Source organism: Lagenorhynchus albirostris, chromosome 5 (assembly GCF_949774975.1).
Source record: "Lagenorhynchus albirostris chromosome 5, mLagAlb1.1, whole genome shotgun sequence".
Taxonomy (NCBI): Eukaryota; Metazoa; Chordata; class Mammalia; order Artiodactyla; family Delphinidae; genus Lagenorhynchus; species Lagenorhynchus albirostris.
In genome coordinates, this window is record NC_083099.1 from 61,508,852 (window position 1) to 61,524,227 (window position 15,376).

At 37.5% G+C, this 15,376-nt stretch overlaps 1 protein-coding gene across 10 annotated transcripts in view; it reads left to right on the top strand.

The window, feature by feature from the left end:
* Nucleotides 1–15,376, top strand: part of ATP11B (ATPase phospholipid transporting 11B (putative)) — a 134,084-nt gene that overhangs the window by 30,963 nt on the left and 87,745 nt on the right. For 8 of the 10 annotated variants that reach the window (XR_009540683.1, XR_009540682.1, XM_060150073.1 and 5 more), the window contains exons 4-8: nucleotides 171–251; nucleotides 5,411–5,518; nucleotides 5,704–5,832; nucleotides 6,458–6,561; nucleotides 15,251–15,298. Coding sequence is in view for 8 of the 10 variants with exons in the window: in XM_060150073.1 (XP_060006056.1) it covers nucleotides 171–251; nucleotides 5,411–5,518; nucleotides 5,704–5,832; nucleotides 6,458–6,561; nucleotides 15,251–15,298 (470 nt within the window). In the remaining 2 variants the exon portion in view is untranslated. Of the gene's footprint in view, nucleotides 1–170; nucleotides 252–2,768; nucleotides 2,805–5,410; nucleotides 5,519–5,703; nucleotides 5,833–6,457; nucleotides 6,562–15,250; nucleotides 15,299–15,376 lie in introns of those variants that run through there. The other 2 variants (XM_060150081.1, XM_060150075.1) reach the window with 2 other exon arrangements.

A 15,376-nucleotide genomic window follows, 5' to 3' on the forward strand; every position in this document is an offset into this window, starting at 1 on the left:
ACTCACTGCGTAGTCTCTCTCTCATGTTATTTTTTCATCTGGACCATGATACATGTTTTGTATAATGTTTTCAGATTTCCCAATAATTATGAGGTTCTAGATGTTATTACAGTATACACAATATGTGTACAATATAAAATATACTCTGCCTTCTCTGTTTTTTAATCCAGCTTATGATTGATACACCTACCAGTCCAATTACCAGTGGACTCCCGTTATTCTTTGTGATAACAGTAACAGCCATAAAGCAGGTATGAAATACTTCATATTGTTATTTTTCTCCCAAGTCATTCAGAAGTTGCTTAATATTTCCACTCCAAAGTAAGATTTATTGTTGTGAAAATAATTTTCATAACAAGAAATTTATTTGATTCTGCCTATGGTAAAATTAAACTGAATTAAGCCATCGTTATCAGGTACCTGGTGACTGATGGGATGATTACAATTGTTAAAATATGTCGTTCCTTTGATACACCTAGGGAGCATCCAAAAATAAGCATTTTATATGTACAAACCAATTCATATATGAAACAGATTAATTATTATAATCATCTTTGCAGAGTTTGGTCATATTTAAAGGAAATACAGTTCAAAGGGGATATGTTTATAAGGAGCAGAACATGTACTTCTGGCACGAACATTTCTGAATAAGAATTGTACAGTGCTTTCCTACTTTTTACAACTTCCTCTGGTGAGGTCGATTTTTATGTAAAATAGTATTCTAGGGGAAATAGCTTCAACCAGATCTTGAATTGATATTAAAATGTAGGTATATTGGGCTTCCCTGGTGGCGCAGTGGTTGGGAGTCTGCCTGCCGATGCAGGGAACGCGGGTTCGTGCCCCGGTCCGGGAAGATCCCACGTGCCACGGAGCGGCTGGGCCTGTGAGCCATGGCCGCTGGGCCTGCGCGTCCGGAGCCTGTGCTCCGCAACGGGAGAGGCCACAACAGTGAGAGGCCCGCGTACCGCTAAAAAAAAAAAAAAAAAAAAAAAAAAAAAGTAGGTATAGAAGAACAGTATTATTGGATAAACATGACAAGTAAGAAGTTTAAAAATTCCTAGAAATGACATGTTTATATACTACCACTTCTCAAAATATCTTTGAGAAGATACTGGGCCAGAGGCTCAATTATACAGAACTGAACCCTTCCTCCTGAAAGGGAGTTAATTTGAATTTTCTTGTGTCAGTATGATAAATATTCATTATATAAGATATAGGGATAAGGTAGAAATTGACATGGAAACAAAATTGGAAAACATTTTAATAATTCTGAGATGTAGTATATTTATTACTTACATGATATGGGTAAGGGGAGTCTGTAGATTAACAGTTGCATTATTTATCTAGTGTGTCAGAATATCATGCTACCGTTCTAAGTTTGATTTCCCTATATTCAGTGTTCTGTTGGAGATGAGAATTCGTGTAAGTCAGTAAGCATCCATATCACTTAATGCATATTTACTTGGCTTTGTAGATGTCATTTATTTTATCAAAGTAACACACATTTGTCCCTTGGACCTCTTTTCTATATATAGTTTCCTTTTTGGTGATTTCTTCCAATCTAGTGGCTTAAGGTACCATTTATATGTTGATGGGTCTCAAATTTACATGTATCCTGAAACTATGCTCTGAACTCCAGACACACATATACAACTCTTTGTGCTTGGAAATACAACTGTTTCCACTTGGATATCTTAGGCTTTTCCTGACCTCTGTGTCACTTTCTTCTTTCCTGCTCTGGTCTTTTTGCTTCATATCATTTTTGCCTACCTATGGTTCTATTGAATAAATGCTTGTTTATTAGTTTGTCTGTCATCTTCATTTGAATGTTTCGTTCTATGAGGGAAGAGACTTTGTTTTATATTACTAGTTTATTACCAGTGACCAGAACAAGGCTGTGCACATATTTGGCCTTCAGTAAATATTTGTTTGATAGGTGAATAAATGAATGAATGAATCTCTTGAATATTTTTAAGGCAATGTTAAATGTTGTAATACTTCTTGCCCTGGTTTATACTTTAATATGAATGAAGTTGTTAGATTTTTTTTTTTAACTTCTTCCAGCTATATTTGCAAATTGTGTTCTCTTTAGTTGTGTAATGCAAGATATAGTGCTCTGGTAAATATCATAATCTTTGTCCTGTATGAGCTTAAAACGTATGAAGTAGAGAAGGTAAGACCAAATACAAAAATAATTATAGTTTAATAAGATCATAGAAAGAGCCAGTGAGCTGTAGGTATTCAGAGAAAGGGTGGAACACTTCATCTGGATAATCAAGGAAGGCTTCATGGAAGAAATATTAGAGATGAGACTTTGGAATATGGATAAAATGATAGTTGGTAAAGAAGGTGAGATAGAAACAAACAACTTGAGCAAAGGCTTAAATGGAAGAAAAGGCAAGACTTATTTTAGGGAATGACATATCTGACTAATGTTTGACCCTGTGTAGGAATGTACTAAAAGATAACATACTGGAAATGGATGTTGGTACTAAATTAAAGAGGCTGGAAGACTCTTTGAGAGTTGTCAGGAGGGGTTTGAACAGGATAGTGAATTAAAACAGTGTTTTGGAAAGCTTAATCTGGCAGTGACATGTAGGATGAATTATAGTTTGTGAACTTGTGTTTAAAAAGATTTTAACTGTATGCCTCCCCAACTGTTTAGAGTTGTTGCTGATATATATTTGGATTTTGGGAGACAAGTGTATCTACACAAAAGAATAATAGTAAGCAAGATATGAAAGGTAATTAGGAATGTAAGAACAACAGAGTCTGAAGAATCAAGGGGAACAACATTTTCCAGGGTAGGAAACATCAAGAAATGGTCTCTAGAGTTTTCAATTGAAAAATCAGAAATTATGTTAGCACTTGAAATCCCTGCACTATAAAATCGCTGTGTAACTGCTAAAAACAAAGCAAAACAAAACAGATTTTTAAAAAATCAAAATAAAACCCTAAGTAAATCTGCTTATGACTGCTCTTGTGAAAAAGCAGTCTATTTTGTATCATAGATTGTATGTAATGATACTTTTTCATTTGTACTTGTAAGCCAAAGATTTCTAATACATTTTTGTTTTAGTTTAAATTTGTCAATGGAAGTAAATGGAATGATAACTTCAGAAAAAGATAATTTTAAATTTATTGCTTTATTGATGTCATCTGACTATAAAAGTATGCTTTTTGACAGTTTCAGGAAAGGTATTTTGACTCTCAATTAAATTTCTCTAAAATTGACATACCACATCTTAAATTGAGCCAGCATAATTTGTGTCTTAAAAATGCTTTCCCAAAAGGATTCTCCCTGAAAAACATAGACCTTCAGAGCAATCTTTAGTATTTGTTTTATATTTTATAATGTTGTAATAGTTTTAGGTAATAGATGCACATATTTTTTAAAAATGGAAACAGTATAAAATAACACATAGGGACTTCCCTGGTGGTCCAGCAGTTTAGACTGTGTGCACCCAATGCAGGGGGCCTGGGTTCAGTCCCTGGTCAGGGGACTAGATCCCACATGCCACAACTAAAGATCCTGCATGCTGCAACGAAGATCCCACATGCCGCAACTAAGACCCAGCACAGCCAAATAATTTTTTTTTTAACATCTGTATTGGAGTATAATTGCTTTACAATGGTGTGTTAGTTTCTGCTTTATAATGAAGTGAATCAGCTATACATATACATATATCCCCATATCTCCTCCTCCTTGTGTCTCCCTCCCTCCCACCCTCCCTATCCCACCCCTCTACTCTAGGTGGTCACAAAGCACCGAGCTGCTTTTTACTTTTGGTAGTGTATATATGTCCATGCCACTCTCTCACTTCGTCCCAGCTTACCCTTCCCCCTCCCTGTGTCCTCAAGTCCATTCTCTATGTCTGCGTCTTTATTCCTGTCCTCCCCTTAGGTTCTTCAGAACCTTTTTTTTTAATTTCTTTTTTTAGATTCCACATGTATGTAGCATACGGTATTTGTTTTTTTCTTCCTGACTTACTTCACTCTGTATGGCAGACTCTAGGTCCATCCACCTCACTACCAATAACTCAATTTCATTTTTTTATGGTTGAGTACTATTCCATTGTATATATGTGCCACATCTTCTTTATCCATTCATCCGTCAATGGACAGTTAGGTTGCTTCCATGTCCTGGCTATTGTAAACCAAATAAATAAATTAATTAATTAAATAACATATAGTAAAAGTCTCTTATGCTCCTATCCCTTAGTCTCCTAGTTCTCCTCCCCTGAGGGAGCCATTATTTGTACATTAGTCCAGGTATCTATACAAAGTGTTCACATTAGTAAGCATATATTTTTCACAAATGATAGCATAGACTACAACACATTCTGTACCTTACTTTTATCACTTAATGTTACTTCTTAGATATCATTCCATTATCTATACTTGTGCTATACCTCTGAGTGCTTGAATTTTCTCTAAAATAGCATAAGTCTTTTCCAGTGGATAAGGCTCCACGCTCCCAATGCAGGGGCCCTGGTTTTGATCCCTGGTCAGGGAACTAGATACCACATACATGCCACAACTAAGGAGCTAGTGAGCCACAACTAAGGAGCCCACAAGCCACAACTAAGGAGCCCTCCTGCCACGACTAAGAGTCAGTGCAAGCAAATAAAAAATAAATAAATATTTTTTAAAAATTACCACTCTTTAACATTTAATCAAAGGATTCTTTGTGAAATGCTTATGTTTCCCCTTTTTTATATAAATTTATTTATTTATTTTTAGCTGCATTGGGTCTTTGTTGCTGTGCGCAGGCTTTCTCTAGTTGCGGTGAGCAGGGGCTACTCTTCGTTGCAGAGCGTGGGCTTCTCATTGAGGTGACTTCTCTTGTTGCAGAGCACAGGCTCTAGGTGCACAGGCTTCAGCAATTGTGGCTCGTGGGCTCAGTAGTTGTGGCTCGCGGGCTCTAGAGCGCAGGCTCAGTAGTTGTGGCACACGGGGTTAGTTGCTCCACGGCATGTGGGATCTTCCCAGACCAGGGCTTGAACCCATGTCCCCTGCATTGGCAGGCAGATTCTTAACCACTGCACCACCAGGGAAGTCCCTAAATTTCAGAACTTTTTGAAGACACAGGGATAGAAGAAATCTGGTAATGAGAAAGTGAACGGTGCAAAAAAAGCCCATTAAGGTGACATAGAAGGAGCCTCCTGTAAGGAAACTGAGGAGGAGTAATTAGAGAGATAGTATGAAAACCAGGAACATGTATGTGATGAAAACCAAGAGAAAAGAGTGTTTCTAGTAGTGATGAATGTCAAATACCTGAGTCAGGTAGCCTAACATAATTCTAATGAATGAAATGTTTGGGGGAAATTTTTATGTTTCTTTTTCTCATTTGATAAAAAGTATCTTCTAATACTAAGAGGGGCATTTTTTATTCTTTTGATGTTTACAGGGATATGAAGATTGGTTAAGACATAACTCAGATAATGAAGTAAATGGAGCTCCTGTTTATGTTGTTCGAAGTGGTGGCCTTGTAAAAACTAGATCAAAAAACATTCGGGTATGCACTTAGTAAATAATAGAAATCAATAATACTTTGAAATCACAAATTCTCTGATTGTTTTAGTTAAAAGTCTGCTTTCCTACATTAAAATATTATGATAGACCACTTGTTTAGAACTCAATAAAATTTAGTCTTTGCCTTTTAAAATCTGTATATCCACTTTTCCCCAAAATTCTTCATAGGTGGGTGATATTGTTCGAGTAGCCAAAGATGAAATTTTCCCTGCAGATTTGGTGCTTCTGTCCTCAGATCGACTTGATGGTTCTTGTCACGTTACAACTGCTAGCTTGGATGGAGAAACTAACCTGAAGGTTTGTACATGCTTATGTTTGAGTGTCGCTCTTGGTGAACAAAATGCCTTTGGATTATAGTAATACTTTCCTTTGGTTAAGGTAATAAAGTTTGACCTGAAAAAGGAGAAATGTTTTAAATTACTGAAACTTTTTAAAAGTTAAGTGTTTTTTAAAGAAATAATGTTATTATACATTTACTTCAAGGGGAGCCTCACATAATTTAGTCAAGTTTAAGAAAAGCGAAAAGTGTTTTTAGGAAAAAAATAATCTTCTAATACATTGGTGCTTTTTTAGATACGGGACACATTTACATTTTTCTCAGTTTTCAAAGTATTAATACAATCAAGGATTTTATTTGATACACTTTTTCCCCCTATTAAATTTTTTATAATAAACTTAGAGCAGTAATGATTGTTAACACAGACTTAAATTTCCTGGTATGCAAATGTCCTCTGTAGACAGGTAATCACAGTAGCTCCTTTTACTACTTGTTATTTTACATTCTTCTTTCTCTTCTGCCATCTAGCTAAGTGATCTCAGCTACAGAATGCTGTGATTTCATATGTAAAAGAGGTTTGAAATAAATGTTATCTAAAGTTCCATGTAGATCTCAAAACTGTGATTTAATTTTTCTTTTTTTCAGACCCATGTGGCAGTTCCAGAAACAGCAGTATTACAGACAGTTGCCAATTTGGACACTCTTATAGCTGTGATAGAATGTCAGCAACCAGAAGCAGACTTGTACAGGTATGGTGTGATAATCACCATGCTCATTTTAAGTTCTGTTTACAGATTTCATTTTTACAATGATAAACGTGCACTGAGATAGTTAGCTAATTGACATTATTGGGGGGAGCAAGGTGGGAGATCAGTTAAAGGGGAAAAAAGCTAAAAGCAGAATTTGCCAGAATTCTAAGCCAAAGTATTAATTCAAAAGCCATGCTTTTAGTCACATGTTCTTTCCTATTACCTTCTACTTTGGTATGAATTGGCTTTATAACAATAGCAATAAACTTTATAACTATAATAGTAGTTACAACAGAAATAAGATTATTTCCTTAGAAGAAAATAATCTAATGGTGTGCGTGTGTGAGTGCGTGTGTATATATGTGCTCCATGAAGGCAAGGGCCATGTCTTTATGTTCAATAGGAACTAACTACTTTTAACATTACAATTTACTAAATATTAATACAGTGTAAGTTATCTTTCAGTGAGTGCTGTGCTAATTATTGTGGTCTATGGAATGGAAACAACTTTTTATTATTAAAGACTTCCATGAGAAACTACTCATTTTTACTCAATAACTGGTGATAGAATATAAAGTATAACCACATTGTAAAAATTACCCTCAGCTTCTTGTCATATTCTCCATCTCCATTTGTTGGTTGAAATGTTTTAAAATCTTATCACTAGTCATTGGATTTTTCAGATGTCTTACATATCTTTATTCTGGATCCATATATTTATAATGGAGTTTTCTCTATGTGATATTATAAAAATCTTGCATTTTCATCAAAGTCAAATATGGATACAATATGGAGTTTTCCAATTAACTGTAAAAATTTGGAGTTCTATGCTTTAAGAGCATTTAGATTATAAGATAGATTTAACTGTGAAGAATTTAGTACTTTAAGAGTTCTCTATTGCTGTTATTTCCAAGTCTCAGACAAGGGTGAATTATTAAAAGATTAGTATTAAAAACTAGAAAATGATGCAGCATTAAGAAAGCATAAGATTAATATGAGATCAAATGTAACTAATGCTTTCGTGGGTGGTTTTACGTTATTTGGAAAATGGGGAGAAAGTTTAAAAATATTTTTGTTAAATAAGAAATAATTCACTGTTGAATATAAGGTATTCCTCTTTATTTTCTCTTTTCCTCTTCCTTACTGAAAGTATATGGGTTTTTTTAAAATACAAATGTAATTACTACAGAAGACTTTTGTAATAGAAAAATAACTCATAATTATGCCACTACTTTAAAATTTTTATTGCTGTTTTTATTCATTCATTCAACAAATTATTGTTGAGCACCTTTGTGCTCATTATGATAAGTGATAAATAAGATTAATAAGCACAGTTTCCATCCTTGAGGAACTCACAGCTGTAAAGATATTTTATATATCTCTAACTGTATTTTTTCAGTTTACTGTACCATACTATATGCTATTTATAAGGGAAATATTGATGTTTAAAATTTTTAATGTCCAAGTAGGAGGAATGGTTAAATGGCTTTATGGTATAGATGTAAGATTAATTAGGTAGGTAATAAAAATGATGCTTTCAAAGAATTTAATGACATAGCAACATACTGAAATACAATGTTGAATAAAATGTTATAGAGCTGTAGTCTCATATCCCAATTATATAAAAAGAAATATGTATGTATGTGTATTTGATAGGTAGTTAGGTAGTTAGATAGAAAAAAAATAGGTATAGAGAGAAAGAAAAACCTAGAGGAATTACATGTCAGAATGTTAGTACTTATTTCTTGGTGGTACGATTTCAGCTGCTTTTTAATCACCTTTTTTGTTCTCCATATTTTCTAATATTTCTTGAAAGAATATGGATTGCCTTTGTGGTTTTTTTAAAGTATTTTCCATCTTACTACACAGTATTCTTAATGATCTTTTTTAATGGCTGCATAATAGTCTAAGTAAACGTACTAGAACCTAACGGTTCCCCAGTCTTTCCATACTTAACTCTTCCATTGTTTTGCTATTAGAAGTATTGCATGACACCTTATTACATATAAGTTTACCAACTCAGAATCCAGTAGTTAGATAGTTCATCATTCCCTCCTCTTTGATACAACTTGTTCACTTGGCTTCCAAGACATCTCCCTCTCTTGATTTTCCTCTTACTTCAGTAGTCCCTCCTTCTCAATCTCTTTGGCTGATTTCTCCTCTTCTCTATGACTTCTTGATGTTAGAGTGCCCCAGGACTATCCTCAGTCCTCTTCCCTCCTCTACCTATACCTTTCATTATCTGAACTCACTCTTTGTGATCTCATCCTGGCTGATGGCTTTCAAAACCATCTATATGCTGATGACTCCAAATTTATATCTCAATCCCAGATTTCTTCCCTAGTCTTCAGATTCTTATATCCAACTTCCTGTTCCACAATTCCACTTGGATATTTAGTAAAAAATATCAAATTAATCACGTTGAAAACTGAATTCCTGATCTTTCCTCCAGAAGTTTTTATGCTAACGGCCATTCCCATTTCAGCTGATGACAGTCCATCTTTTCAGTTGTTCCGGCCAGAAATCTTGGAGTCAGCCATGACTCCTTCATCCCCTCTCTGCTCACCTCTTCTCACCTTCTCTGCCACATCTCATCCCAATCCATCAGAATATCATATTGGTTTACTTTCAAAATACATCCAAAACCTGACCATCTTTCACCCCCTTCTCTGCTACTCAATTGATCCAAACCAGCATTATCTTCTGCTTGGATTACTGCTATCAAAGGCTTCCTTACTGGTTTTTCTGCTTTTACTCTTCTTTCCCTTGCGGTCTGTCTGTTCTCACAAAAGCAGCCAGAGTCATCCTTTTAAAATGTAAGTCAGATCATAGCATTCCTCTGCCCAAACCTTACAATGGCTTTTCTGTCTCACCCATATCTTTATAATGATCTAACTGATTGCCTCCATCCCCAACTGATCTCTGATCTAATTTTTGACCCTTCTCCCTCGTGCCTCACCCTCGAGCTACACTGGCCTCTTTATTTTCCCTTGAAAATGCCATATCCACTTCTACCTTTTCACTAGCTGTTCTTTATCTAACTCCTTTACCACCTTCTAGTCTTCGCTTAAAATCACTTCTTCAGTGAGGCCTACTTTGACTATTTAATACTGTGACTTAATCCTTCTTACCCTCTCCTGCTTTTTTTTAATAGCACATAATACCTTCTAGTATGCTATGTAATGTACTTATTTATTATGTTTGTTGCTTATTATCTCCTTCTCCAACTAAATTGTAAACTCAAGGACAGACATCTTTGTGTGTTTTGTTCACTGATGTATCCCAAGCACCTAGAACAGATCTGGCATATAGGAGGCCTTACTACATGTTTGTTGACAGTTGAAAAGAATAAATATCTTTATGGACTTAATTTTATGCACTTAAGTTTTTCCTTTTATTGAATTCTGTGATATATGCAACTAAGATTTGTGTGTGTTACAATTCACTTAACTATTGAATTGAAATACCTAGAACAGAATAGACACTCAATAAATATCTGTTGAATGAGTAAATGAATGATAAGAGTTCCACAGTATTACTTAATCAAAGGATTTGAGAACATTTTTATTGCCCATTTATTCATCATATATTGAGTGCCTCCAATAACTGAGGCATAGTGCTAGATACTGGGAATGCAGCAGTAAGGAAACAGTGATAGCTCCTGACTCCTAGAGTTAATAATCTAATACTAGATTATTCCCTAAGAACAGACAGAGCTGCAAAAGTGGAATTATTAGATTAAAACCCTAATCGAATTTGGCCTTTATTAAACCTACTGACACATTACTTTCCAAAAACATTGGATTAATTTTTATTGCTATGAGCTAAGTATAAGTTTATGAGGCTTATTATTGTTTCAAAATGTTACAAGTATTAAGTTTTGTTTTTCGTGCTTTTTAAAATTTATTTATTTATTTTTGGCTGTGTTGGGGCTTCGTTGCTGTGCGCGGGCTTTCTCTAGTTGCAGTGAGTGCGGGCTGCTCTTCGTTGCAGTGTGTGGGCTTCTCATTACGATGGCTTCTCTTGTTGCGAAGCACAGGCCCTAGGTGCACAGGCTTCAGTAGTTGTGGTGCACAGGCTTAGTTGCTCTGCAGCATGTGGGATCTTCCTGGACCAGGGCTCAAACCCGTGTCCCCTGCATTGGCAGGCAGATTCTTAACCACTGTGCCACCAGGGAAGTCCCTAGTATTAAGTATTATAGTTTTAAAATTTTTGCTGATTTTGTAGATAATAGTTTTATAGTTTTAAAACTAGTTTTAATTTATTGTTTTACTAAAAAGGCTGAGCAGGGAGTTCCCCGGCAGTCCAGCGGTTAGGACTCGGCGCTTTCACTCCCGGGGTCTGAGTTCAGTCGCTGGTTGGGGAACTAAGATCCTGCAAGCCATGCAGCACGGCCAAGAAAAAAAAGGAAGGAAAGAAAAAAAAGAAAAGCTGAACATTTTTCTGTGTTTATTAACTTTTCTCCTTTGGATATTGTCAGTTCCTTCCCAGTTACCTATTAGTTAACAGTGGTTACATTATTTCCCTTTTTATTTTTCTTTAAATAAATTTATTTACTTACTTAATTTTGGCTGTATTGGGTCTTTGTTGCTGCACGCGGGCTTTTCTCTAGTTGCGGCGAGCGAGGGCTATTCTTCGTTGTGGTACACGGGCTTCTCATTGTGGTGGCTTCTCTTGTTGCAGAGCACGGGCTCTAGGTGCACGGGCTTCAGTAGTTGTGGCTGGCGGACTCTAGAGCACAGGCTCAGTAGTTGTGGCCCACAGGCTCTAGAGCGTAGGCTCAGTAGTTGTGGTGCACGGGCTAAGTTGCTCTGCCGCATGTGGAATCTTCCCGGACCAGGGCTCAAACCCTTGTCCCCTGCATTGGCAAGTGGATTCTTAACCACTGCGCCACCAGGGAAGTCCACATTATTTCCTTTTAGAAAACTTTAACAGCTTATTGAGGAGAGGCTAGAGTACGGTTAAGAAATTATCTCTGCCCAACCACTGGAAGAAATAAAAACTAGGAGAGTCTTCTGTTTAGGTACAGCCTCTAGCAGGTGCATATTTCACAGTATTCTCCATAGTCTCTTTCCTTGGCTCCTTTGCTCTTTTTGTTCTTTTTTTTTAATTCTTTCTATTCTCTTTATTTTTTGTAGACTCCAACTCATCAGTTCTACTTCTGGGAATTTTTCCTAACAAAATAATGATATTCTGCTTTTAGAAATATATCTTGGGCTTCCCTGGTTGCGCAATGGTTGAGAGTCTGCCTGCTGATGCAGGGGACACGGGTTCGTGCCCCAGTCTGGGAAGATCCCACATGCCGCGGAGCGGCTAGGCCCTTGAGCCATGGCTGCTGAGCCTGCGCGTCCAGATCCTGTGCTCCGTAACGGGAGAGGCCACAACAGAGAGAGGCCCACATACTGCAAAAAAAAAAAAAAAAAAAAAAAAAAAAGATATCTTAATGCAAATGTGAAAAGATATGTACACTAGCTTGTTTGGGGCTGTATTGTTTAGACTGTCCATAAGTTGGGAAAAAACCTAAGCTTCTGTCAGTAGTGAATTACTTAAATAAATTATGCAGTGACCCCAAAATACAATGCTATGTGTGGCCATTAAAAGTAATGATGTGGATCTGTTTTTTTGGTTTTTTTTTTTGGTTTTTTTTGCGGTACACGGGCCTCTCACTGTTGTGGCCTCTCCCGTTGCGGAGCGCAGGCTCAGCGGCCATGGCTCACGGGCCTAACCGCTCCGCGGCATGTGGGGTCTTCCCGGACCGGGGCACGAACCCATGTCCCCTGCATCAGCAGGCGGACTCTCAACCACTGCGCCACCAGGGAAGCCCTGGATCTGTATTTTTCACAGGACATGTTAAGTGGGGAGAAAATATTACCAACAGTATTTATGATATGATCCCATTTTTGTTTTTAAGATACATACATATTTATATGTGCATGGAAAAAAAGCCTGGAAAACATACCTCAAAATATTAATAATGTTTTATTTGAGTAGTGGGGTTACTGATGATTGTTGTTTCCTTTTTGTCGTCTTTTTACATCGTCTGAATCATTTTATAAAGTATGTGTATTTGAGTATATTCAGTCTTTATAATCAGTAAAGAATAATAAAGCTCTTTTCCATTTTGAAACAAATCATAGTGTGGGTTTGGAGAAAGGACTATGGAAAGTGCAGAATGAGTTAATCCAGCATGGTACTGGCATGAACAAATACAAGAAGTGCTTTTGAATCAAGGATAACGGGACAGATAAAATGAAGGAGAACAGGTCTCTTGTTGCCATTTGGCTCAGGAAAATCGAAAGACTGACCACACATTATCTCTGAACAGGGTCTAGGAGTCACCAGCTGAATTGGCTCTTTGAATCTAAATCCAAAGTTTGAGGCTCAAACCAGAGCTACATAAAATTCCGTTAAGTAGAGATAATTAAAAATCAGTACTTCCCTGGCGGTCCAGTGGTTAAGACTCCATGCTTTCACTGCAGGGGGCATGGGTTCGATCCCTGGTTGGGGAACTAAGATCCCGCATGCCACGCGGCACAGCAAAAAAAAAAAAAAAACAAAACAACAGGGCTTCCCTGGTGGCACAGTGCCGACGCAGGGGACCCGGGTTCGTGCCCCGGTCTGGGAAGATCCCACATGCTGCGGAGCGGCTAGGTCCGTGAGCCATGGCCGCTGAGCCTGCGTGTCCGGAGCCTGTGCTCCGCAAAGGGAGAGACCACAACAGTGAGAGGCCTGCGTACCGCAAAAAAAAAAAAAAAAAAAAAAAGCAGTGCTTCTCCCTGATACAGGAGGCTGAAGGAAGAAGAAGTAAGAGATTAGCAAGAAATAATGAATCCAAAGTCTACAAGGGGTGAAGCATCTGTAACCTGGAAACAGGAGGGATAACAGGGGACATTTGGAAAGTCATGCTTAATACTTCTTTGCATAGTTAAATGATTAACGTGAGGCTCTGCCCAGAATTTGCTTCAACTCAGAATTTACCTCTCACTATTATAGAAAGTAATTTTTCACTTGAGTTGACTTTGTGCTATGGAGCTGTTTTGGTAGTGGAAATTGGAACTAAAAGGCCAGGCTATGAAAATTCATTATAACAACAGGCCACTCACTCTAAATTTCAGGAAACCAAAAGTTAAAGAAGCTCTGGAGGTCACTAATAGTTTTTTTACTTACTACTCTACCCTCCACACGTAATTCACACATAGTAGTTTGCTCAGTGAATATTTGTTGGATAAATGAGTGCATGAATAAGTATGTGAATGAGTGAATGAATGATTCTGGTTACCGGAGTCTTTATTTAGTAAACTGTGATAAAAATGTATGAGCATTCATTGTTGGCTAAATAATATATGCATCTCTGTGTAGCAATTATAAAGTCTCATCATGACCAAACTGATAATCATAATAATATATTACATTTGCATTGCCATTTTGAAAACATTTTTTCATTCATTAGTTTGCTTATAGCTGGAGTAGAGATGGCAAGAATTTTTTTTTTTTTAAAGACAATACTTTCTTGTCACCATTTGGAACACCTGGCGCCCCCAGCCTGCTCTTAATCATCAGAATACTTAATTTATAGTCAAATGTCAAGTCATCTTTGAGCCTGTGTCCTTATCCTCAGCCAGGAGCCTGTGTCCTCTATCCCCAGGCCCAACGTATTCCTTGAGTGTCAGAGTTGTGGGTAACTGCATAAAAGCTACAGTATCCCACCTTAGAAGGGCGCAGAGATGGGACGGAGAGGGCAGAGTGGCAAGTTGAAGAAAGCCATAGGCAAAGTCCAATCAGTAGTCATTAGAGGGCAAGAAAAGCCCAGGATGTCAGTAATCACAGGGGAAAGGAAATGTTGAGTACAAAATCTGAAGGAGAATGAAGGGTGGGAGAGGCCTGAGCCCAGAGGCAGTCTTGATCCAGAAGAGGTCAGCCTGAGTCAGGAACCCTGGAGGCTGTGAAGCAAAGGGCAGTGGATTAGGGGACTCAGACATCACAGAAGAGTTCGACAAGCTGGTACCCATTGGAGAAGGTGACAACACTGCCCATGACATGTAGCAGCAGCAGGAACAGAGTGAGGTTTCTCTAATGCATGGGCCCAAAGACTTTAAGTAGCAAGTTGACGAGGGTCATGTACAGAACGCTGCCAGCAGCCCCATGTAGACATAGTACAGGATCCCCAAGTCTAGATGCAGGCCAAGAATTGGGCAGAAGGCTTGGGTACCAAAAAGGTCGTGTTGCCAAAGTTGGCGAAATAGACCATGAGGAGAAGTAGTGTGAGGCAGCTGTGGGCAGCAGCAGCAGCTTATAGCGCCAGTGCAGATTCAGTACATCATCTGCGAAGCCCAGGAAGATTATGCAGCAGATGGCAAGGAGCACACTTCATAGTGAGGGAAGGCTTTACACTGCTCCTCCACAAAACAGTTCAGGAAAGGGAAAGGGGTGAAGCAGAAGAGGATGGTAAGACAAACAGCACCCCTGATCGCTCCCTGGGACTCCAAGAATATTAATTTTTTAAAGCTTAATGACTGATTCACCTTTGTAATTTCTAACATGAATATTGGACCATTCATATATGCAAAAGGTTGGTTTTGTTTCGTATCTAAGAATAGTGCCAGAACTGTCTTAAAATTTTCCACCCATTGATGTCATAAGTAATGTATCATTCATTAGTTTTTTTGTAACATAGTGAATTCTTTGATAGATTCATGGGACGAATGATAATAACTCAACAAATGGAAGAAATTGTAAGGTAAGAATAAATTTGTATTATCCAATCGCTTATAAGTGAGAATTGTTTGGGGGAGGGACTAAAATCAAGTATATCCAT